The 26,274-nt window shown below is 40.8% G+C and overlaps 1 protein-coding gene across 11 annotated transcripts in view; it reads left to right on the plus strand.

Annotated features, from left to right (window-relative positions):
• Positions 1 to 26,274, plus strand: part of SEMA6A (semaphorin 6A) — a 113,137-nt gene that overhangs the window by 84,011 nt on the left and 2,852 nt on the right. For 6 of the 11 annotated variants that reach the window (XM_026865501.1, XM_026865504.1, XM_026865503.1 and 3 more), the window contains 2 exons: positions 3,012 to 3,176; positions 25,068 to 26,267. In XM_026865501.1, coding sequence (XP_026721302.1) covers positions 3,012 to 3,176; positions 25,068 to 26,257 — 1,355 coding nt within the window. In that variant the 3' untranslated portion in view covers positions 26,258 to 26,267. Of the gene's footprint in view, positions 1 to 104; positions 144 to 3,011; positions 3,177 to 25,067; positions 26,268 to 26,274 lie in introns of those variants that run through there. The other 5 variants (XM_026865508.1, XM_026865505.1, XM_026865511.1 and 2 more) reach the window with 4 other exon arrangements.

Genomic DNA, 26,274 nt, shown 5'->3' on the forward strand with positions numbered 1-26,274 from the left:
CCCCCCCCCCCCCCCCCGAAAATGAGTCCCCTGGGCATATATTTCTTCTAGATTACTGCATTAAGAAATGTTTTTCTTTAACCAAACTTATGGCTTTTCCTTAGAATTTCCCCTTTAAGCACACCTAAAGTGTCTGGACAGAGGTATGGACATAAAAATGCATATCAAAGCACAGGCATAAAATATGTTTGCTACTTAGCAAGATTTTCTTCTCTTTTACCTTCTTATCAAGCTATGACTAATTGCTTTCTTATTTTGAGTGCAGCACTATTTGTAGGTTGACCAAATATTGTACACTAATTATGGTTGCTGAAGGGGTTTTAACTTAAGGGGCTGGAACTCCATGAATGCTGGCACTGTTTAGTATTTAGGAAGACATGGAAATCTCATAATTTCCATTTTCTGGCCTGTTCTCTATCATTTTACTTCTCTTGCTTCTTGGGGATAAGCACAGGAGTTGACAAGTGTAAAATGATGTAGGGGTGAACGCTTTCATACTGCATCATATTCTTTCTTGAAGAGGACATGTGTGTTCAGTTGCTGGACCTCTGTCCTTTGGAAATCAGCCCTGCTGCAAGATTGAGTGGAGGAGGCAGCATGTTTGGATCAGAGTCCATCATCCATCTAAGTGTGTGTTACCAATGTTCCCACCCATGCTGTAGCTTATTAAAACCTTTTCAAAGTGGATTATTTGGCTTGTCTTTTCTGTATAAGTGACATTAAAAGCTCTGTCTTCAGCAAAATACAGCCTTTAATTCACTGTGTTAAAGAAAGACAGCTGGGAGAAACCACACTTCCTATCATGAGAGGTAAAAAATAATCCAGTGTGCTTACCAGTATAAGCCTTCAGCCTGAGGTCCAGAGCTAGATTGTATAATGTTTAGGTGTAGTAGCTGAAGGTTGTCTTTGTGGTGAGAACACTGTGAATTCGACCAATTCTCCTTGTGAAGTGTATCAGGTAAAGGAGTTAGCTGTGTCCATGTTCTATGCAAAACCCTGTCAAAAGTGCTGCCACTAGTGCTGTGCAGTATATCAAAAGGACTTCTCGAAAATAAACAGAGGAGTGCAGACATTTTCTTCCTCTAAGACCATTAATATTCAGCAGGACTTCTTTAAATCATAGCAGGATCTTAATAGGAGTTGCAGGTTTTCTGCTGACTTCATCAGTAGTTCAACCTCATGAAGCTGGTGAAAAGGCTGGATAAAATGAAGCATATGAGTGCATAAAAAAAGCTTGGGAACATTGGTGGCCAGCATTTAGATTTTTGATTGCTGGAGTGGAATTAGGGATCTAGGTTCATCAGCTCTCTCTGCGCTTCTGAGAACTGGGGCTGGAGGGCTTTAGAAGCCATTTAAAGCACCCTTTTTGACATGTAGCTACTGAAAGCTTTATGCTTATCCAATGACTGTTTAAAATAAACTACAGAAGCACAGTCTCTACCTGCTCAGCTCTGAGCCTTCTCCATAATGCTTTAAATTTGTGTTCCTTGTGTTGCTCTATCTCTGCCCCAGTGTGTCTCAAATTATTTTTCTAAACACTGAAGCCAACATTAAGGGAAGGAGCAAGGAGAAGGTCCCTGCTAGAGCAGTCTGTAGCCTGGTGATTGGACTCCTCTCCAAGGGAGACTCATATCTAAGGCAGGAAAATTAATTTGCTGAGCTGTTAAAAAGGAGGCAGGAGAATGGAGGGATTCTGTCAGTCTGTCTGGTATTACCTGAAGAGAAAGCATTATCTGCCATTCTGTATGAATAATCAGATTCTGTTAGTTTGTGTTTGAGCATGTTTCAAAAACCCCATTTCTGATGGACTCTTTCAGGAAAGTAGGTGAGAGAAGATATAGCTACTCCACATCAGTCCCAGAGCTCCCTGAGTCCTGCTGAAAATAATTCATTTTGATGCATGTGCAGAAAGAGAATTTTCAGAGATGTATGTGGTTTTGAGGTCAAAATTTTGTGGTGTGGATGGAGTTTTGGTGCACCCTCCCCAGCAGTGACGCAGCAACCCAAGCCATTGGGAAGTCCATGTTGGAGCAGTCTTTCAGAGACGGTAGACTCCAAGCACTCCAGGCATTTTGGGTGCTTACGTATTTCTCAGGATCTAGCTGCAAAGGATGTATGAGTCTACAAACACATCTCTGCCCCAGACGAACCACTCTTAAAACTGTGCAGTGTTTCTAGCTGAGCGTGTCCTGTGAACATGCTGTTTGTTAGTGTCTGTTTGATAGGCAAGGAGTTCATCAGCCCTTATTCAGGACAGCAGTAACAATGTCTAGAGTAGTTGTAATGGAAAAGAGGCCGCTGCTGGAGTCACACATGGGTGGTTGGGCAGATTCACATAGTAAGGCGTTGTCTTGACTGTCACTCTAAGCAGAAATTATGTTGGATTTCATGCTTATCTCAGAGCCATTTTGGACCATCATCTCAGACAGGGCCGATGGAGGGGGAGTGCAAGTGGCTGACGGACCTTGCATATTTCTCATTTCTGGGGCAGTGCTGCAGTGCAAGCACACCCGTGTTGGGCAGTCCTTCTTTCCCCTGGGGGCACTGATGTCACCATTTTGTAGCTGTTCTGGCATTCCCCTTCAGTTTCAGCCATATTAGAAGTTGTTCCCTTTTAAATTGTTTTTAAAATTACTTTTTAACTTAGCTAGTACCAGACAGCATGGACTGACTCTTCAGTGTTGGTCAGGTGTGTGTACTGAATCCAACTGAAGGATGCTTGACTCAGATGAAGCGTACTAACGCTCTTCCACATTCATGTAACTCGAGTAAAAGCACACAACTGCCAGCTCAGTGGCAGTCTGGGTCATGCACGCACCTCTTTAACACCCTGATCTAGAAGGTTCAAATCCCCTGTTTCCTTGAGGCCATGCTTTGAAGGACTTTTGAAACATTGCTCCATTTGCCCATCATGGAAGCAAATCAGTGTGTGCATTCCTGAGCATGGGGAGGTAGCATGGGAAGTGACTAATGAGACTTGTCTTCCCTACCTGTATTTATAATGTAAACAGGACACTCCAGTTCCCTAGTTCCAAGCACCACCACTTCCGACTCTCGCGCTCGACAGGGTTATGATGCTAGGGGACGCATGCTGGATTGGAAGGATCCGCTTGGTTCATCTGAAAATACAGATCCATATGTGGCAGTTTCATCCCATAATCATCAAGACAAGAAGGGTAAGGCCTTGGAAATGACATCCTGTGGTGAGGAGGGAGGTGGGGAGGACTGAAGTGTAACTGCTTCCAGCTGGCTCGGAGTAACATGTAATGAAACTCCTGTGCTATAATTAAAAGCTTATCGTAAAGCCTGAAACTAAACAGCCAATCTCAAACTCAGTCCTAGATAATTCACTGCCTGAGGAAACCACACAAAACAAACAGAAGTATATGCCTTTGCAGAGTGTGTTGTGCATGTGTACGGTAAGGAGGGAAACAGTGGGGATTTAGCTCCCTTTAAACTTGAGCTGCCTTGTTCTCTGGCAGAGCAAGATCTGTGATTTCCCATTGTTCTTAAGAGTGCACTTTTATATTCCCTTTTTGTCTGAATTCCCAGGGTAGCACAGCAGATCTCGGCTAATTTCCTGTTTTTTCCATCTCTCAATGACAGACAGAGATACTGAAGGTCTGCTCTAGTTTAACCATTGAAGTAAAACTGACAGTAGTCCTAGCCACTGGGCCCACTGTCTGCAGTGAGACCTGAGCATCAAATACCTTTGAGAGTGGGGGCTGAGGAAGTCATTAGCACGTTTTAAAAGATGCCGAGGTGACTGCTGGTGGGGAGAGATTCTGTGCTGTGTTTTTACAGCAGCAAAATGTTGGGATTTAGGTGTCATTTCACCGTGTTCAGCCCTGTGCTTGAAGCACGCTTGGGTCTAATACAAGTGACAGCCCCGTCCTTTGGCCTTCAGTCCACCTTTGCTATACATACAGGGAATTAGGCAGAGAATAGCTTAAAACTGCCACTTGAACATTCTTAGAGAAGCAGATTTTCTCCTATATAAGGATGGTGTTGCCCCCTTATTCCATCCTGGCCCTCCGTCATTCTCCTAGCATCTTTTAATCTGTGTCTCAAAGAGGTTAAAATAGTTCCTTTGTAAATAGGGGACTTAGGTTCAAATACCTCTACTGCCTAGAGAGATCTGAGTCCTTGTTATTCTTCTCCAGGGTGTTCTTAGATCGCTTCTTTCAATCTCTTCTCTGTTGAAGATGTTTCGCTCTGTATGGACTAATTAAATACTCAGTGGGCCAGAAGGAGGATGGGTATGAGCAAAACTCACTTGCTGAGTGGTTAGGGCACTCACCAGGGGCAAGAACACAGATGAGCTTCAGTCCTTTCTGCTATGAATACTTGATATAAAGCACTTAAAATATTAATTGAAATGTGTATTCCAGTCTCTATTGTTCATGCATTTTACATGAAAAACTCATTAGACAAAAGCATCAACTGTTCCTGGAGAAGCTACTGGCATGCCAGTTCTGCTGCTTTGTATTGTCTGCCTAGACTAGTAGATTACTAAATCACATTCCTTCCCCTCCACCTGACCCACTGAATGTTGAATCCTCTGCACTGGCTGAGGAGACTTTCAGCAGGGGGTGATGAGCACATTAACATTGTGGAACAGCCTTCAGCAGACCTGCACAAACAGCTGGCAGCAATCTGGACCCAGACTGTGAACTTAGTGCCTGTTATTCACAACAGCCCCAGATGCACGGTGCCTCCCACAGTCCTGGGATATCCTGGATTTCTCACTGAACTCACCAGGATTGACCTCACAGAGCCTTCAATGTTCCTAGCCATGAAGGCAATGGGCATCACCTGACTGACCCAGCAGAGATGAAGCCTAAAGCACTTTTCCAGCTGAAGAGGCTGGTCAAATTAGGCAGGAGATGCAGTAAAATTTCCTGACATGCCATGGCAAACGTTAATCTAGTAGCCTTGTTTTTTAGGCTTGATGGCAGGAAATGGAATATGAAGATTTGAATTGCCTTAGGTAAAGGAAGTGAACTTGTCTCCCACCTCACAGCAATTAGCTTTTCTTCTACAAAAGGAAAAAACTACCATTTCCTCTTCTTTCTTCAACTGGGTTTTAGAAGTGGCCCTTGTTTGAATAATTTTTTTCAGAGTTTGATCCGGTAGACATTCTGGGAGAATAACTGCAAATCCAAAGCAAAAAAGTGAATTTATAGAACCTGCTCAGGCTTACATGTGAGTTAAGCACAGAGCTCCTTTGCACTCTACAGACCTGTGGGCTGCTAAACCTTGGCAGAGGAAGAATTTCAGGCAGCTGCAATACTCAAAACTGTAACTTAGGGTGCAAGAAATTGAGGGTGCTGAAGATGAAAACTCAGATTACTAATTCACACTTAAACTCAGTTTGAGATATCATCCTCATATTTTTAATTCCTCAGCCCTTGCTCTTCAGTGTAGAAGGGCAGTTCAGAAAAAGTGATTTCTGGGTATCACCTATGTACAGGAGGGAAGGCATCTAAAGATGGCCTGTGATTTACCTAGCAATCCTCTTTCCTTTCAGCAGTAAATCAGTGATAACACTGACAGCCACAAAATAAGACTTTCTTCTTTTTCTGTCCATTCAAAGTGCTAGAGGTGAGAGGACATTTCTTAGGAAAGTCAGCATTCCCTTTTCTGAAAGTAAGCGGTATCTTTCTCTCCTCTGCCGTGAGAGGAGGGGATGTTGGGGAGGGAGGGAGGGATCTATCTTTGAACCCAACTCTTCTGCTGGCATCAGACAGGGTAGCAGTATCAGAAACCACCTATAGTAGAAGATCTGTCCCTTTATGTACCCAGAGGAATGCGGAGATGTGTATGCATTTTAATGGCACTATTTGTTATGTGTGGGTCCCTACTTCACAAATCTTTTCTGAAGCAATGCTTAATAGATGGAAAGCTAGCTCTTAAAAGCATCTTGTATGCCAATAGCAGCTTTCAGAAGAGCATGAAGTGAAAATATTAATAAATGTATAGCTGCTGGATTCTAATAACTTTTGCTTCAATTCACTGACTGATGAGGTGGCTTACATTCAATAGTTCCCTCCCCAGGGACTGATGGTTACCAAAGAGCCTTATGAGCACTTGACACGGTCATTTAAATATCATGCATTCTTTAGTGCCTAATTATGAATGTTGACAAAGCTGGAAGCAGTCTACATGCAATCAAAACAATGGCGGCAGAGGTAACCGCATGATTGTTCACCATTACCATCTATTTGTGTGTTGTTACTTCTTGCCTTGCCCAGTCAGAGCCAGTTGGCTCCAAAATTACTATTGATTTGTTGTTTTAAAAGGGCAAAGGAAAGAGTTCTTACACAAAATTAAATCAGAAAATGTTACTATACTTTGATTTTGTTTTCACTTTTTGCTGTGATTTCTTTTACTTTCACACATTCACAAAGAAAAAAAAAATTGTTTTCATTTTCTCTTTGTTTGGCAAGGTGGTTTGTGTTGTTCTACATTGGTTGTGTCTGATCCTTTGGACAGTGTTTTCCTTCTTTTCCTGTGCTCACAAACAGCTTCTTACTGATTGTACTAATTGTACAGAATCAACTTGCTGCTTTATTTTCTGTAGCACGGGTTCTTTGATGATGTCACATCCATCCATATGCTTCACTTTTAATTCAGCATCTTAGGGAATATCTGTGGGGGCGTAAAGAGGGGGTTCTTTAAAAGGGTTGACTCATGGGAATGTGACATTTGTGTGCCACAGCTTTAGTAGCTAAATATACTCTGGGATTGTTGTTTCTGAGCTACATCACATTTCTTGCCAAGATGAAAATGTGTAGTGCAACCAGTAGAGTGGGAACTATGCGTTGCTATCCCACTGGCATTTTCATTTTGGCCGTTAAGGAATCTGCCCTTCCTATTGCAGAACAAAAAAAAACAAAAACAAAAACAAAAAACACCAGCTCTGATTGGGCAAACTGCACTTTTCTTTTTCTTTTCCAACTCCTCCCCAGAAAAAAGAAAAAGAAAAAAAATATGTTCTAGAGTATGTTTACATTTTATTTCCTTTCATGCTGTTTTAGTGTTAATTTAATTGTGTGTTTCTCACCTTTGTCAAAACAGTTTCCTTAACCTTGCCGTCTAACCTTCCCCCCTGCTGCCATTGTACTTGGTCTCCCTCCCACCTCAGTCATGAAGCTCCTCCTGTGGAGCATTCCAAGGCTCTACCCTCTACCCCTAGTAGTGCTGTAGCATTCTGTCTCACTGTAGTTGCCCTCCTAACAAAGAGGTGAGTAGGCACGTACTGCTCGTAGAGAGGCCTATATTGAAGAAAACAAAGTGATTTTCTTCAGGAGTAGCTGGCCTTGCCCCTAATTACCTGCTGACCTTCTGTGCTGCCTCCTGTCCTTCCTCCCTCACTTCAGAAATGCCTCATACTATTCAAGTCCTGGGTTCATTAGCACAAATGCAGCCAACTGCTCAGTTTTCTCACTCACTAATTGCCTGGAGCCTGCCTTTTAATCACAGTTTTGATAAATTAGTTGCAAATGCAGCTTATGATTTTGTGGTTCTGCTCCACCTTCTTTTCCATCGTGTTCAGGTGGACATGGCTGAGCTGGGCACTGAATGACAAAAGTGTAGAGTTGCTGTTAGCAGGCTTAATGTTTGTATTCTTACTTGTCTCAACACTCATTAAGTGAAGATTATGATGTGGTATCTCCTTTCCATAACAAGCCTTTTGTCAATATCAATGTAACAATGGTAAAATGCTGATTAGAAGGGGGATGTGAACACAGTTTGCAGAGTTAAGAGTTGCTGGTGTATTTGGATGTCAAAAATGCTCCTGTAGATACAATATCTGGTAGCACCTATTATTTTATATATTATAGCATTTATATTAGCAATAGTAATATTATATAATATAGTAATTATAAAAATATTATTATTGTATCATTATAATTTTCAAAAATATAAACTACAGCCCTTTCTCTGGTACAGATTTGGACATCATTAGCAATAGTCAGCTCCTCTATTTGGAGAGGGCTGTGTTACTAGGGAGCCCAAGGGCTGTTAATTTCAAAACCTGACTCCAGAAGGTATTTCATATTTTGCACAAGTGGCAATGTTACTAAATTTTACTGTGATTATCACTACTTGAAAGATTTGCCAAGTGCTGACAATGCTTGTCTCCGGAGAGTCTGCAAATGTTCAGCCAGATTCTGCTGCAGTTAGACAGAAGTATATGAAACTTCAGGTACAGTTACGATAAAGAATGTAAAGTGCTGATTTAACAAGATACTTTACAAGTAGACATGAAATAAAGGAAAAAACAAAAGTTTCAGACTTTTTGGTATATTAAACAACCGGTGTTCATCATGGGAGGGTTGAGTTTTGTACAAGAAAGTACATTTGCACTGTGTGTTTTTACACAAAAACATTGTTATTTGCTAATATGTGCAAGGATCTAAAAGATTCAAAGTGGGTTGTATCACAGGAAGCAGAGAGAAGTTGTTATTATCTTGCTGGCATTTTGTAATAATTCAGAAAATAATGTAAATTGGCACAAAATTTGTCAAAACTGATTTGTTGCGTCAGTGTTTGCAGGTTGGAGAGGGAGAGGTTGGATTTTCAAGCAGGGCAAATACTCTGTATTTGATCCGTATCATTGTCCTGGCACTATCAGAAGGAACTGACTGATCCCAAAACCAGTGTTAGGCTAATAGGAGAAGGAGTTGCACCATAGTCAGTTCTGCCTCGATAGGGCTTGGGAAGAAATACAAACTCATGAGTATGTGTGCCTGGGAGGAACACTGCTATTGTTTTCCTGTGTCTCAAACGATTGTATGCACAACCATAAAGCAGATTGCAAGTACTTTGCAGTTCACTAAGTTTCAGCTGTTGAGGAAACAATGAAGATCAAACTGGACCAGATCCTTCACTTACTATGCTTCTAAGTCTTTTGCCCACAGTCTAGCATGAGTGCTGTGAGAAAGGGAGTAGGGAATTTGCCCTGATTCTGTCTATGATTCTGTAGCATTTGGCTGAGATTTGAAGTGAGAGGTGTAGTTACTTGAAGCTGTAGTCCTTCACAAAAGGATTTCACCTATACAAGACAAGATGCCACGGGACTTAGTTTATTTCAACTTTTATAGAGCCACATCTAGAGTAAAACCTATTTACTTCTATTAGGATTTAAACAAAGGTTGGTCGGATGAGTCGGAGCTTAATAAAACCCTATAGGTTTTTTTTTTTCTAAAATGCCCTTAGGTAAATTAGCGTCAGCTTACTGTAAACATCCCTGTTTCTAGATGGGGGGCTTATTTACGCTTGTCACATATGGATGAAATAGTAAAAAAAAAATTTTTTTTTTTTAACAAACAACCATGTATTTGTATAGAATGTAGCTAATTAACAACTTGTCCAAGAACTGAATGTCTCAAAGAGAGCATACTTGCTGTGGAGCACGTGTTAGCTCCATATCAGATAAATAGCAGAAAGCCATTGTTAGCGGTTAAATGGGATCAGATTTCTCAGCAGTTTTTAATGGCCAGGTACCTGTGTCACCAGACCAGGCTAATAACTAGCAAACATGTCAGAAGATTGATAACCTCACCATGCTGGAGTCACTGGTATCCTGTGACATGCACCAGAGGGCCGTGCAGTCAGGATTAAGGGAACACACCAGACTTGTCCAGAGAAATGACACTGATCCTTCCTCTGTTCTGTCTTGCATGTACAAGCTGTCTGCTCCCAGGACTAGAGACAACTAATCATCTCAGATTACATCCTCAAGTTCAAACAGTGGCAGTAGAAAACTAGATGCTAATTAATAAAATTGAAATTGTATATAAAATTGCTATAAGAAGAATGCAAGAAGGATATTTCTGACAACAGACTTTCTTCAAACTTGTTTTCATTGTGTTTTTGTAAGTTTCTATGAGAACTAGAGTGAAGAGACAGAGAGGAGACAAGGCATGCAGAAAAGATGACAGAAACTTAATTCCCCAGGCAGGGACACATCCTCAAGCCAATTTTAATCAAACATGGGGATTGTAATAGAATACAGGGCAGTGATTTAGTGTGCCTTCTCTGTGACTAAGTCTTCATTTCAAACCTTACATAAAATATCCCCAGCTCATTTAGTCACAGATTTTCTATAGTAACCTTCTGGAAGTATAAGGAAAGGAACAGTTTTCACTGAAAAAGATAGGCAAGGATGATGAAATCAAAATAAGGGAGGGGCTGTATTTCAACACACGCCAACTGCCTGTGCCACACCGAAAGAAATGGCCTGTACTTCAGCACTGGCACTAACTTAAAATTTTCAAAAATCAAAATGTTTCTACATTTTACTAACAGTACAGATTTTACATTTAACTAGCAGAAGTGGAAATGTGGGTAACAAGATTAGAACTAAGAGCCATTTGCTATTTAGTAGCCAAAACCAGACATCAATAATAGACAAGGTTGTATTGATGTGCAACTCCTCGTTATGAAAACTATCAACATAGCTTTCCTGTCCCCAAATTACTGGATCCTACAAATAAAGGAAGGGTAAAGTTTAAAATAGAACTCATCAAATGTCAAATGTGGCTGCAGGAAACAGCAGGTATCCTTGACCTGTAATTGTCCGCCTGCATAGATTTAAAGTCAGGCTATCCATTTCCAGGCTACAATAAGGAGTAGAAGCTTGTCTCACTAAAACAGGGAAAAGTCTGTCATTGCCCCAGGACCTTGATCTGCTTTTTCAATAAAATAGGCCACATCTAATTTGTCAAGGCAGATGCTCAGGGTTCAGGGCATTAAAGCTATTGTGTGATGGACTAGATCCCCAGCTGCATTTATCCACAGTCACCTAGTGAGGACAGCTTGGTGGAGGTTCACAGACTGCCTCATGCTCTTGTTTGACCCTTGTAGCACTGACATATTTTTCAAGAGCTAGGAATTCGCTGAAGGGTATGCTGGCCCCACAGGGCCACTACTCTATCTAGAAATAATTGGTGGATAGGATGTTAAGCAACACCCAGTTTCATTTTTGTGGCATCTGTATAGAATATAGGGAGATGTTGTGCCATGCAAAGATGCTGAATTGAAAGGACAACCTAGCCCTTTAAATAAGAGAATTCTGAAACTGCTTTGAAATTTGAAGGGATTTAAGAGCAGAAGATCTAGTAGCTGAAAGACACTTAACGCGCCTTTTGGTGTTAATGCCAGTGTGCAATTAAAATGTCAATATGCTGTTAAAGATATTTGAATAATTCATTTTTATCATAGAGGAAGTGCCAACTTTCAATAACTGTATTAATTAATAGGTAAGGTGTCCTGTAGTAATTTTACAATGACCTAAACATTGACAGTCCTGATTCAGAGCACTTTTAACATGATCTGTGGATTGTGAACTGTTTAATTACATGCCTCTGTACAAAACACCACCTACATTCTACTCATATAGATAACCTTTTAGTGAATGGTATCAGCATCCCCTTCAGTATGTAGAGATGACTCCTTTCCATTTTTTTCTTAGTTTTCTTTAAGACTGTAAAAAAGGCTAGCTTAATTTGTTCTGTCAGGATGGGCTGGTGCTTACTGATTAACAGTATGCAGTTAATTAAAAAAAGAAAAACCTGGAAAGGACATAATTTAGATTTTGCCATGTTAATCTTATTGAACATTAAATAAAGATAACAAATGTCATCACAGTTGGAAAGTAGTTGCTGCTATGAATAGCCTTAGTTTAGTCAGGTGTTACTTCAAGCTCTTTAATAGTCACTGTAGTCTCTGGTATCCGATTACTGTTGCTATGACTTTTGCTAGATTTTAGTTATATGTTCTAAGATTTTCTGTGCCAGTAGCTGAAAAAGGATAGGGAAGAATATATTATTATTATTGTTGTTGTTGTTGTTGTTGTTGTTATTATTATTATTATTATTATTATTATTATTATTATTATGTTACAAAAAAGAGTCTTAAGGGCATTTATTGAGAAGTTTTAAAGCAGTTAATACAAATTTACCATTATATCAAAAATGTGCCTCCTGATATCTCTGAGGGGAAAAATAGCTTCATTGGCCAAGCTTAAGTTCTTGTAAAATCTCAGTTCCTTATACCCAGAAGAGGCTTGTCATAGTTAGGCAACTAAATACACAGACAACTCTGTGTACATTGGGCATTGGTGCTGTGACTGATAAGCATTTTAACCACCAGCTGATAGTCTGACAGCTCTCCCTGCCCCAGCAGATCAGAATAAGTCAGAGTCCCTGCTGAAATAGATTTTAACAGCTCCATTGGCATTAGAAGAGCTTAGGGCAGTTTATAGAAGTTGCTCAGGAAGCATTAAGAGGCATTTCTGGCACAGCTGTACAATACAGCAAACATTTGGAAATGGCTAACAGCACATTCATCACCAGCTTTGTGTTGGCTGGGAAGAATACCTGTAATACTCTGAAATAGTGAGTCCCAGTGGATAGCCTCCAGACCAGTTCCAGCCTCCCACGTCTACCAAAGTGGCTAGCCCTGGATATTAAATTGTAGTTCTCCCACCAGCAACCAAAGATTGCTGTCTTCTGTGAAATAAAATCTCAGATGAAGGTGCAGCTTGATAGCATTGTCACAACTGGGCATAAACTCGGCAGTTCTTTCATATGCCCAACAAGATTTTTTTTAATTGGAAAATAACACCAGCTGCATGCTGTCAATAATATGCCATCTTGTTCATGCTTCATCCCATCTTACCGACAATTGTGATAGAAAATAAAAGAACAGCTGTTAAAAAAAGAGGGGGAGGGAGGAAGCAGGCACATTTTTAAAGCCCTACAAAGCTACTGTTATTCACTATCATGTTCTTACAGAAAGAAACGGGTTTTTTTTGAGAGCCTGAAAGATCTGCAATTACTAAACATAAACAATACCGGCACAAACAGGGAATTTAAGCATGCACAGAAACACCTCCTGAACAGCAGCACACCAAAGCCTTCATTAAAATAATTCCAAAACTCTTCTGAGAAGCACATATTTTCCAGGTGTTTCCTTATTCTTTAAATCAGAAAACTGTACTGAGTTCCTTTTTGGAAGCAATCGGGGTGAGTGAGGCAGAAGCCATAATGCTGGGTAAACACTAAGTACTGCTTTTTATTAAAGTAGCTAACAGAAGTGGTCTTGTCACGTGTTGCAGAAAAGGCCATTGGTAGTTTCTTTGAGGCCTTGGTCAGCACTGGAGAAATTCAGTTCCTGCCACCAGTTTATAGCTTCCGTCAAACAGTTCCAACAATTCTCCATGTGTATTTGTTGCTGAATGGGTCCCAATCAGAGGCTCTCAAAGGAGGGCACAGAGCGGGAGTGCCTTCTGTCCCTTCTGCCTGCTCTCCTGACTGAACCTTTTGAATTCACCACAGACTCTGCCCAGAGGTTTGGGCAATCATGGCTTTATAATAAGGAACATAAAGAGCTCTGCTCTTTTTTTGCAGATAGCATTCAGCTTTATCTCTACAAAACACTAGTCTCTATTCAGTGTCTTAAAGAGGTCTTACAGTCCTGCAGCACTTCATATGCTTTTTGTCTAGATATGACTAAGCTATAGGCAAGGCCCTGAGGTACTCATCCAGTAAGACTAATTAATTCTCCCCCCCCCCCCGGGGGATTTGTATATCTCAGTGTGGGGTTCTCACTCATTGAACTAAATTACTAATATCAAATCAGTGGCTACTTGCATATACCTAGCATCGAGACCTGGAAAGACAATACAGTTTATCTGTGCTTGCTCATGGCAAGACAGCTTGACAACATCAGGTGTGCTTCCCTGAAGTGTTTGGTCTCACTTACACTGTTTAGAAATGAGAGCGAATAAATACATATCACTGAGAGAAAAGAGATTGTGATAAAATTTGGCAGGGTTCCAATGTTAGAAAAAAAAAAAAAAAGAGGCTTTAACGTCTCACATGGAAGTTTGTATATCTGTAGATCAGTATACATATCTTGAGAACTAGTCTACATATATGAAAAAGCCAGTCATGTTCCGTGTTACAGCACCACCTTCGTGTTGATTAACTAGCAGTGCAAGCTGCCTGGTTTGCCTGCAGCAGTGGAAAGCACTGGCTTAAAGAAAGAACATGAGCAGAAACTGAATAAACACTACAGTAAATCCAGAAAACGGAAATTTGATCCAGTACCAGACTGGGGGAGTTGCTCTATTGCAGAAACAGTGCTGTTTGCCATAAGTTTGATAAAGCAAATACAGAGGTCCATCTCCCTGGCTTGACACTGGACAGTCAAGAGGGTGTCTGAATGGGCTCTGAATATATGTTGGAGAAGACACTGGTTTGCACACATTGTGTTTAGATTGCTTCTGGCCCCAGGATTTCTGGCTTCTGGCTTTCTCAGAACTGGGGCAGGTCCTCTGAGACGAAGCAATGGGTTCGACTCATCCAGGGAAGCAGGTTGCTCATAGTAATCACTGAGCACATTAAAAAATGCATAGACAGGAAACATCAATGAAGTTATGGCATCAAAGTGTAAATACATACGAAGTGCATGCAGGGTGGGGAAGTGATTAAAAAAAAAAAGTAAAAAAATGCAGAAAACTATAAATTTAAGAGGCAGAAAAATGCATGAAAGAGGCCACCACTGGAGATAGAAAATGAAGTGAGAGAGAGATAATAGCAGCACCAGGACAAGATGTTGATCAGGGAAGTGCTGTCTTTTTACATCAGATTGTGGCTAGAGTAACCATGCTTGCTTTGCTGGAGATACTGTGGATTTGAGTTAATGTAACTGAAAGGAAAGAAGGCTTCTGATGTTTATATTGGAAGAGTAGTGAGATACAGAAAAAGAACTAGGAGCAGGATTAGTCTTGCTGACTATTGTAGCCAGCATTTCAAGGTCATCACAATTTCTCAGTCTCTTAATGTATTCAAAGGTAGATGAGGCTATGGGACTGCAATATGGAGGGAAACAATAAACCTAACATTAGACACATATAAGCTATTTTTTACCTACAGCACCAGCCCTGCAAATACTTCTAGAAGATGCAGACTTGTCTTTTCCTAATCACTGGGGACATTTTTTAACTCCAGGTTAAAACTTAAAAAGTTAAAAAAACCTTTTTAAGTCCAGGTCTTTTAACTACACCTGCAGTGTTCATGAGTGTGGGAGAAATGAAGAATTAATCCATAGTGTTTGCTTTCTGTCACAAAATATAAAGTGCTGGCATTTTAATGACAGGAGAAGTTTCATCCTTCTGCTAGGTAAGAACAGACCTAACACGGGGTCCAGCCACTTTTCTAACGTGCACCAGCAAACCAGCTGTGGGCAGAAGGACTATCCCCAAGAAAAGCAGTCTACATGCATGGGTAAACATTGTTGGCTTGGTAACATAGTTATTCAACAGTTTAATAATAATTTCCAGGGATCTCAGGAAATAGGATATAAAGAGTACACTCTTATTTTTTAAATATCTTGGATGTTTAAAAGATGGCTCCTTTGTTCGTTCAGCTGTGATGTGTTCAGTCTCACTAGTAGCTCAAACCCAGCATTTCCATTTTTGCATCCTTAAAGAAGATCAGAGCTGATGAGAAAATAATTTTTGCTTTTAGGTCATTTGCAGTGTTTGAAATTTAACCCCATTTCTTCCATAAGGCTGCTTTGAGCTTCAGGCTGCTAAGCAGAGCTGCTTATGTTGACATTCAGCAAACTTCACTTTTCCCTGTTGTGCAGAAAGGCCATAGTTCAAAACAGACTGTAAAAAAGGAGAGGAAAAGCCACAGAATTTCTCAGTGACAGCTTCTCTTTCCTTGACACTGTTGATAAAAACTGCTTCCAGAAAGGCACTGGGCTGCCCAGAATACATAATGCCCACAGCAGGAAAAAAAAAAAAAAAACCCACACATTTGTTCTGCGCCATCAGAGGAGCTCCATGCAGCGAAACGGGAACTGTGAAGATGAGAGATTCACTTTCCAGGCTACAACAACTTCTCTGGAGCCCTGAAATCATGCATATTCAGCCAAACATATGTAAATCTGGTTTAACCCAGCTGTGAAAGATCCCCTGAAGTAAACTAGTAAAGAGCAGCTGGGTATGTTTAAGCCCATCCCAGGCATAGTGAAAGGTCCCAGAATGTGCATTGAGCTTTTTTTTTACGTCATCAGAGGAAATACAGCAGACTTTAAAAGAAACTTGTGTTTTAAGATGCAAAGCAGCATAAAGTTTGCCTCTGCCGAGGCAAGCTACAAAAGAATTAATTTTCCTTGACATTTGGATTTTATGCATCTTGTTTGAACTACTGTGAATGCCTGTGGTTTACTTTTTAGAGGACCTGCTAGGTCTTATTCCCATCACACAGAGGTAACTAAAATTATCGTTGCTCACTGGGAAAGGGTGAGAGGTGAAAAAAAGTACTGAAATCAGGAAAGTTCAGAATGATCAGCCACTGCGTATCACCTGCCAGTGGGAAAAAGGTTGTCAAGCACTTTCTAGTGCAAGAGCTGGCCTTAAGCCTAGCCTCTGGGACAAATAAAATTGGACTGGCTTCAGGACTTTTATCAATATATTATATATCCAGGAGGCTGTGTACCTCAAACCTGCTCCCATACCTGCAAACTCAATAAACTAGTTTATTTACAAAGGTACTGCTTAGAAGTAACACAATTTTAAAAGCTCTGAGAGCTTGCTATTCCTGTCTTTTTCAGGTCTGCCTCCCCTTTGTTTCAATGTGGGTGGGAGGTGTCTGAGCCTGAATTTGCTGGTTCAGGTTTTATAATTTCCATCTATAATAATCCCTTTCCAAAAAGAACTGCTTGTTTCTAATTTCTCAAAGTTCACAAGTGTGGCCATGGTGTAGGTTTTGTATGGCCACTGTGGCACACAGAAAGATTGGATTGCAGGCTCATAATTGAACTAAAACCAGATAATTGAAATCTGTTCTGAAAATGTTACTTCAAGACCCACAGATTTTTTCATGTGGACATGATGGAGTCATTTCTCTCACCTTTCTTAAAGCTTTATCTAGCTTAAAAAAAAATACAAGAATGAAAGTTCTTCCTCCTCCCATTAAGAGCAAAGCTGGCTGTTGATCTTCCCCTCTTTTAGTAAGTTACAAACATCTTTTTTTCTATAGAAAGTCATGTCGACAGTCATTCATCAAAAGTGGAGAGAAGTGATAGAATTTGGCCTGACTGAAAGGAGAAATAAAACCACCCTTACAGATCAATAGGTTAACCTATTCTGGAGGGATTGCCTCAGAAATAGGTCTAAATAAGGGCCAAAAGACCCTGACAGAGGCCACTGTGGCTGATCCGATTGTTCAGATCCTTTTCAAGGCTTTTTTACATGTGACTTCAGGTACGTTGTTATATATTTATTTTCTTTTTATAGTTCTGAAATAAAATTTCTTCTCATACCTCCAGTGATCCCAAGTCATCTTGAAACTGAAGGCTTTTCCCTTTACCAAATTCATTCTTCTCTCCAAGCACATGCATCCACTTTTTGTTTGCTGGGTATCTTAGACTGATAGCTTGGGCAACTGGCTTTGAGAGGTGTAGGACAGAATCTGGGGGAGATGGACTGCTCTTCTAAGCACGGTCATGGAAAACTTACAGCTGCAGACCTTTACAAATCAACAACAGAGCTTTACTGGGAGGGAGGGGGAAAAAAAACATTTACAAGCAGCTTTAACTATAACTGCTTGAGCTGTTTTTTTCTAGCTGGTACCAAGAGTCCAGAAAAACACACACTGGGTACAATTGCACTGAGTCAGCAGAATGAGTCCTTGCAGCCAGAAGAAAGATGAAGGAAAAAATTTACTTCCTGTTTACAACAAAGCAGTTCCAATAAAGTGGCAAGCATCAAATCACTGGGATTATAATGTGGTTAGTTTATGTTGAACCTTGAAATTATTCCTTCAAGAAAATTGTGGGATAAAATCTCAGAAATGCATGGTAGACTCTGGTTATTCCCAAATTTGCTGTCACTTTAAATCTGGGTGTCCAGTCTAAATTCATCTGAGGTTTTTTTATGCCTATTGCTGGTTAAAAATGAGGAAGAAAGCTTGTTAATACCTGCAGAGATTTTCCAGGTTGAAATAGTCTTTTAGCAGCATGAGACTGCCTGTAAACACAGTTCTAACACCTGGAGACACGTGTTGAAAACCTATTCAGTGGTATTTAAAAAAGATACTCTGAAGCCCATAAAAACCTCCATTCATAATGAGTCTATACCAGCATTTCTTGAAAGTCTAAGCAGAGGAAGACATACATCAGACAGAGAAGCTTACACTGAAGAATGAAATTAACTGCAAGGTTTAAATAACAGCAGTAAAGAAATCATTGTGCCTTTCTGGAACAATGACTTGTTCTGTGGAAAGTCTCAAGGGATTTTGAGTGTTTTGGGGTTGGAGGTGGGCTCATTCCTATTTAGCTAGAGAGGTTATGTTTAAGACAGCATGACACTCACTCCCGGACTGCTGTTAATGTGGGGTCTAGACATAAATATTACTTATTCCCTGATAGTTCTTCCCTCGTTTCCCTGGCAAAACATCATTCTTCATTTCCCACTTCTGTGTTTCTGTGTATGCCACCATTTTGGGTTATTACTTTGCCATCTGTTGCAGGCAACTTTGGAAAGCTAGACAATGACAGCTCCCTGCAGAGGTGATCACGGAACGTTCTTGGTGCATGTGGCATGTGATCATCTCGTTGTCTGCGGTACACCTCTTGCAGCCATCATTTCTGAGGTGTTTTTGTCTTCACACTACAGCTAACTGTAGCGCTCAAACTGAAACTCATTATTTTTGGTGACAGTTAACTAGGTTATTCTCACACAAGAACTTGTAGTAATGGGACCAGATTGCTCTCTGCCCTGTGAGTTATTCTCACTGACTTCGGCTTTGTTGTGAAAGAAGGCAGCATCCGGACTACTGTATCACTAAAACAGCCTCATGTTAAGCTATTCACACTGGGAAGTTATTTGTTGTTTGTTTTCATTCATCAATCAGCTGTGGAGGTTATAAACTGGAATTTCAGTTTGTGCTGACTGTAAAGCGTATGCCAGAAGCCAGATTTAGAGGAATGTGATTGTGGGGCTTTTCTTGATGTTGTGCCATCCCTGGCCCTGATCACAGGTGAGACAAATTTAGGCTTCAACATGGGATGTCTCTTATACTGTACATGCTAAAAGGACACAGCTCTTTTGCTGGACCTCTGGAGTTAAGGTCTCCTTCCTCCTCCTGATGCCTGTTTATTGCTGTTCTCCTGAGACAGACACCTTACTTCAGATCTCTTTCCAGGTAGACCTTTTCAACTGCAGGCTTTCAGCAGGTTTTAGCTCACTTTCATTTGCTTCTCAGAAAATAAGTCAAATATTTTACTGAAGTCAAAGGGTATCATACTTAATGTTTCCCCATAAAAAGTAAGCCATTTATCCTCTCAAGAAAGGAAGGTTGTTTGGTTTAATGTAATTTATTCTTGGCAATTTTCTTTGGCTTTTTTTTTAAATAATTACTTTATTATCCTTTGGATGCTCTTAAAATTGATTGTTTAATCACTTGTTCTAGTGTCATTTCCATTCTAATAATTGCACTGGCAGATCTGTCTTTTCTTAGGTATCCTTTTGGCTCATCTCAGAGGCAGCTAATATGCTTATCCTTTCCAGAGCTCTTGATGCTCATACTTCCTCCAGCATTCTTCAAGATACTTCACAGTGTCTAGAAACTGCTTTGGTTTAAGCCCAAAGTTTAAGTCAGGGCATTAATTCCTTTAGACAACTTGAAAACATCTACATTATCTAAATATTTTTGCATCTTTTCTCTGTTCTGGTAGACAGTAATTCCCTGACTATCTTACATTTCTGATTACAGATCAGAGTGGGGATTTTTGGTGAAGTGAAGCAGGAAAAGGAGTGAATGCTTCAATCTCCATGTCTTTCCTTATCTGCCCTCCTTTACTGAAATTTGTTGTACTGATATTCATTATTCTTACTCAGTTATGCTCATGCAGTGCATTCTTTAGAATGAGGAACTCTCTCCCTTTGTGATTATTTCATCCTTATTACATTTCTGCCCTGAGAAGTTCTGTCCTGTTAGAATTTGAAGGAACAGAGAACATCCCCAGAATAGCTTCATCAGCATTTTCATACAATAATACTTTCAGCACTGTGCTTATCTTGCTTTTTAACTTGTATTTTAGCAGATACAGAGGTGCAGTCCTAGCCCTTGAATACTTTTGCTAATTGGGTAAAATAAGAAGCCTCATCTCCTTCCTGCTTATGATGATCTAGTATACAGTAGATCTGTATCACTGTATCATCTCTGGTCTTTTCTCTCTTTATTTTCACCCAGAGACATTCAGCAGATCTGTCTCTCACTTTTTTTAGAACTTTACAAAAGTATATGTATTACTGACATAAAATTTTATGTCTCCTTGCTTTTTCCCCAAATAGTGAACAAGCTAGATCAATACTCTATTCATGTGAATAGAGTGCTAGCTTATTTCAAAATTGAAACACTTTGAAGGTTTGGAAACATTTTTCTTAATGTCCTCTTAACCGACCAGACAGCCAACACTGTGTACCTTACCTACAAGGTCTGCTGGAAGAAAGAATAAATTATGTATAGCAGAATAATACAATACCATATCAGGTCTTCTCTCTCATTAGATGAGTAAGAAGAGGTGATTTTGCATGTTCCAGACTGTTACAGGACAGGGCATACTGACTGAGAAAATGAATGGTGATGTTAGGACATGCAGACAAAAGGACATGGGATGAAATTACAGAAAGTTAGTGGAGGAGGAAGGATCAGGTTGTCTATAGGAATCAGAATGGCCATGAGAAGTGGAGGATATCAGATGACCTGGCTCTTTTAGTGGTCAGAAATAATGGTACATCACATGTGCAAAGACCCTGAAGTCATAAGTCCAGTTGTGATTTGCACCTGAGAGATCAGCACTTCCCTCTTCACTCCACATTTTAGGCATTAGCAACATATAAGGACTGATCCTTGAAGGTGCTAATATTTAACCTCATCTATGTCTTTGAAGCTTTTTCAGTTTTAATTCCATTTTTACCACCAGACTTCTCCCAAGTATAATGTTAATACAGGTAATTCTGTCAACAATATCCCTTTCCAGAGAATAACTGGTTCTTATCCATGGTGATACATCCTTAGGTACTACAGAAAACGGTCAAGAGTATGGATGAGCAATTCTGACCACATAAACTGAAACAAGCAATTTATTTTCACATTTGGAAAAAACCTATTTGCAAACAGAAAAGTGCTAAATGTAATATGTTAAAAGTATTTAATTTAGAATAATTGTTTTATTATTAAATATACGATAAAAATATAGTCATATTTATATCAGTCATATTTTATAGTCTGGTTCCACCGCATTTTATGAAGTCAGCCCAAACAGTTTTCTGGTACGTAATGTCTTAGGAGGACGTCAGATAATATATAGTCATAAGACTTTTCAATAGCAGGTATTTCCTCCGAGCTGGGAGTCCAAATACTTTACCCAACTTTCAGAAATGTAGGCCCTCTATTTTTATTTTCTTCATTTATTTTAATTCTTTTAATAATGACTGCTAATGAATGGTGCTGGACTGAGCCTTGCAGACTGTGTTGTTCTTTAACAACTGGAGGACAAGTAAAAACACACACAAGGCAGACTGTAAAGTGGCAGGAACACTGTCTTAACTGCTTTCAAAGTGGCTTGTTTTGGGGACATACACTTGCTTATTCATCCCAGTCTGTGAAGACAGTTACTGCTGATGCTAGGGGCTTGAGATGTTGTTTGACAATGACTGCAATTATCAGCCTATTTCATATTAGATTTCCCTCCCTGTGGTCATGAAAGTAGGATGTTGACCATTCCTCATACTTTTTCAATACTTGTTTCTATTTCATAAACATTAATGCAGGATCAAATCTTGCCCATCTTACTTAAGTTAAAGTTGTTGGGATTGCTTGTATAACTAAAACACACAGATGTGATCCGTGATTAAAAATTGTGTCCAGAGAAGATCTGCCTGCCTAGAGCAAATCCACTAATGTTAAATATCCTTTAACTCTCGCATAAAATACATAATAAACATCAGGAATATTTGAGCTCAGGAGGAACTAGCTGGCATGAAACTGTGTTAAGACCCTCATAAATTTCTGCTGATAAAACACCTTCAGTGTGAGTGACATCATTTCAGCTACCCCTTTCTTGGACACACACGGTCCTTCAGTCTGAATTGTGTGGTAATTTTGTAATGTGATTTGTAATGATTCAAAATCTGTTGGTTGTGTAAAACCAAAGACTTCATATTGCTTTTGTAGGCAGTGATGCAGATTTGTGCTGAAGGCTATCATTCACAGAGTAGGACTTAGCCTACAGCAGAAGGCTGAGGGTTGTAGGACCACCTCACTTAGCCAGTAGGAAGTGTCAGGCATGGACACAAGTTTTAAGCCTGACATCCTGTCACTGGACACCTGAGAAAGAGATATCAGCACTTCCCTCTTCACTCCACATCTTGAGGAGGTTTTAGATAACAGTGAGGTCTCTTCTCTAAGCTGAACAAACTGAGTATCTTCAGCAGATACTCGTCATGCCCTGTAGTCTTTTCACCATCTTTGTTGCTCTCCTTTGGACACATTCTAATATTTTTATATAGTTGACCCTTTTGGCCACTAGGGCATATTGTTGTCTTGTATTGAGCTTACCACTACGTAAAACCACCAGATCCCTTTCTGCAGGGCTGCAGTCCAGCCTCTTGTCCCCCAGTCTATACGAAAAAGGATATTAAATAAGTAAAGCATGACTTTCCCTTCATGAACCCATGTTGGCTTTGACTGTAGATGCTTACAGCCTTAGGTGGGGTGAGACTGAGCTGGGATTTTGAGTCTTTTTCATGCAAAAAACATTGGACTTAAGTGCTCACAGAGGCATATCCCTGAGAAGTTTGTGTATGGAAGGTGTCCACGAAATCATGCTTTTTAAGTTGAAACTTTTCTTAAGTTCACATCCAGCAGTGCATTTCTGGGTAAGACTTAACACTTCCCTGACCATCCTTCCCACCCATTTAAGACTTTCTGATTCTCCAGTTAATGACCACAGACAGTTTTATAAGTGTAAATAAATTTGATCTTGAAACACTGCAGAGTCTAGCATGTAAATATCAGCAGGTGAAGGTCTACAGAAGACCAACAACTTTTCAGTGAAATGTAGTTACTCCTGACTGTGCCATAATCACTAGACTGTGCTTCTGGTCTATATACAGCAATTTTGTATGTGGATTTAAATTACAGAGCTAGGTTCTACCGCTGCTTGTTAAGTGCTGATGACAAAGAATAGAAAAATCTGCCTCTTTAAAAGCTGCTGGGCTTTAAAAGAGGGTTCTCTTAGATAACACTTAATTTGAAGACTGTTCCTAATTATATATTGTTTTCTGAGATTTACTCTCCTCCCCTCTTTTACTGTTGACGTTTATATGAATGCAGGATCTTATTTTCTTAAATGATCATCTGCTCTTGCTATTTATTTTCCTTGTGAAATCACAATCCTTTGTTTGTCACAGCACAATAATTTCTGTGGCAGCCAGCTATGATGTCACATGAAGGGGCTTATGAGTTCAAGAGCTGTTTTGCTTTTAAACATAAAGTTCCTATATTGTAAGACAATATCCCTTGTCCACCTAAACACTGCAATTAAATGGGTACAGAAAAATACATGCTGTAGAAGCAATACTATATCTAGCCAGAATACTTATCAAAAGTTTCTGTGAGATGGTGGCAACATTCCAAAGCTCTTTTAACATAGTCTGCTGAGGAGTATTTTGCATTTGGTTCTAATTCTGGACCACTAATACCTTCTCTGCCAAATACATTGAAAGATGTTATTCTAGAAGGAGTTGATTTACGACATGAAATTTTTGTATCTTCATGAAGTCTCAGGAGAGCTTTGGAGGTACATTTTCTGTCTTGCTGTCTCTCCTATAATGAGGACAAGGACATTTCCTTAGAGCATGTGGAGCCTTTAATGCCCTGGTGCTTGGACCCTCTCTGGAGAAGGAGGTGGGAGAGATGTTCCTTCAGCTCCTTGTCAGGCTGTATCGGCTCCTTGTTAAGCACTAAGAACAAAAACAGAAATGGAAAAAAAACAAACTAGAGGCTCTGTGCTTGTGTTTCATTAGTGCTGCTGGCTTGGTGCCCAATTATCTCAGAAAAAGCTACTTTCAACAGAAATTCAGGGTATTGATTAATGCTATATTAGGGACTTCAGATGGAGGAGGTGCACTCTGCCAGAGATGCGTTCTCTAACAGTGGGCACTTGGAGGGCCAAGTAAGATTTGACAGTGATCTCTGACCATAGCACAGGATGACAATATGAGGCCCTCAGAGTCAGGGCTTTCACATGAGAAAGAACAGGCTTCAGCACAGAGATCAACCTATTCATGTGTTCACAACAAGAGAAAGCTTTTAAAATTAAAACAGCAAGGACAGTCATCTAGCAGGCTCAGTAGATTTCAACACAGTGCTCTATCTTTCATAGTTATTTAAGCATCCTCCTGAAGCTCAAGCATGTGACACTGACTTTTAAAACACATGACAAAGATAACAGAATGACAATCAGAGAAAGAAGCCTTAAACAACGTGGGATGCACTTCTCTGGCATTTGCAGAGTATCTGTCTCCTCTCCTCCTTTTAAAGTTTTTTCAGTGTGGATGGTTTACCAGTAGTAAAAATAAGATGGTATTAGCTGAGGAGAGATCGGATGGAGAGGAGGGGAAGAATGACCAGTATGTCAGAGGAGGAGAAATAATAGCTCTGACCTGCTCAAGCCAGTGTGAGTTCCCCAGGGCCAGGATTTCAAACCAGTTGCACTTGCCCTGCAAGTAAATTCCCTCTCACCTCCTGAACTTTGTAGTCGTCAGATCTGAAAGGTGTACCGAAAGCCGAAGGCTGCACATGCAAGATGCAGCTGGCAGGTACAGTATGTCTCCAGATTTGGGCAAGCTTAGAAAAAAATCATCTTGCACAAACAAACCTCCCAGGGCATGCCTTTGAACAAAGTAGTTATTGATAAGTACCTTTTCCCTGTCCTTAGTTTGTTTAACCACTGTATGCTGTTTATTGCAGGAGTGATTCGTGAGAGTTACCTGAAGGGTCACGATCAGCTGGTGCCAGTCACTCTGTTGGCCATTGCTGTTATTCTTGCTTTTGTCATGGGGGCCGTCTTTTCAGGAATCATAGTGTACTGCATCTGTGACCATCGCCGCAGAGACGTGGCTGTTGTGCAGAGAAAGGAGAAGGAGCTGACCCACTCCCGACGTGGCTCCATGAGCAGTGTTACCAAGCTCAGTGGCCTGTTTGGGGACGCTCAGGCCAAGGAGCCAAAGCCTGAAGCTATCCTCACACCTCTGATGCACAATGGCAAGCTGGCTACTCCAGGCAGCACTGCCAAGATGCTAATCAAAGCTGACCAGCACCATCTGGACCTGGCTGCCCTGCCAACCCCCGAGTCCACCCCAACTCTGCAACAGAAGAGAAAACCCAGCCGTGGCAGCAGGGAATGGGAGAGAAACCAGAACATGATCAATGCCTGCACAAAAGATATCCCCCCAATGGCCTCGCCCGTGATCCCAACCGACCTGCCGCTCAGGGCTTCTCCTAGCCACATTCCCAGTGTTGTGGTCCTGCCCATAGCCCAGCAAGGCTACCAGCATGAGTATGTTGACCAGCCAAAAATGAGTGATGGGGCTCAGATGTCTGCGGAGGACCAGAATGCCACCCTTGAGTACAAAACTATTAAGGACCATCTCAGTGGCAAAAGCCCCAGCCACGGGGTTAACCTGGTGGAAAATCTCGACAGCATGCCACCAAAAGTACCCCAGCGGGAAGCTTCCCTTGGGCCCCCGAGTGCCTCACTGTCGCAGAGTGGCCTGAGCAAGCGGCTGGAGATGCACTCTTCTGCTTACAACGTGGACTACAAGAGAAGCTATCCTACAAACTCGCTCACCAGAAGTCACCAGACATCAACCCTCAAAAGAAACAACACCAACTCTTCTAACTCGTCCCACCTCTCCCGCAATCAGAGCTTTGGCCGGGGTGACAACCCACCGCCGGCCCCACAGCGAGTGGACTCCATACAAGTCCACGCTGCTCAGGCACAGGCTGTGACTGTATCTCGGCAGCCGAGTCTGACCACCTACAACTCGCTGACGAGGTCAGGGTTGAAACGCACGCCCTCACTAAAGCCAGATGTACCTCCCAAACCTTCCTTTGCTCCACTTTCCACATCCATGAAGCCCAACGATGCATGTACATAATCAGAGTGGGGTGGGGG

This window comes from Athene cunicularia (genome assembly GCF_003259725.1).
Source record: "Athene cunicularia isolate RWA chromosome Z unlocalized genomic scaffold, athCun1 chrZ_part1, whole genome shotgun sequence".
Classification (NCBI taxonomy): Eukaryota; Metazoa; Chordata; class Aves; order Strigiformes; family Strigidae; genus Athene; species Athene cunicularia.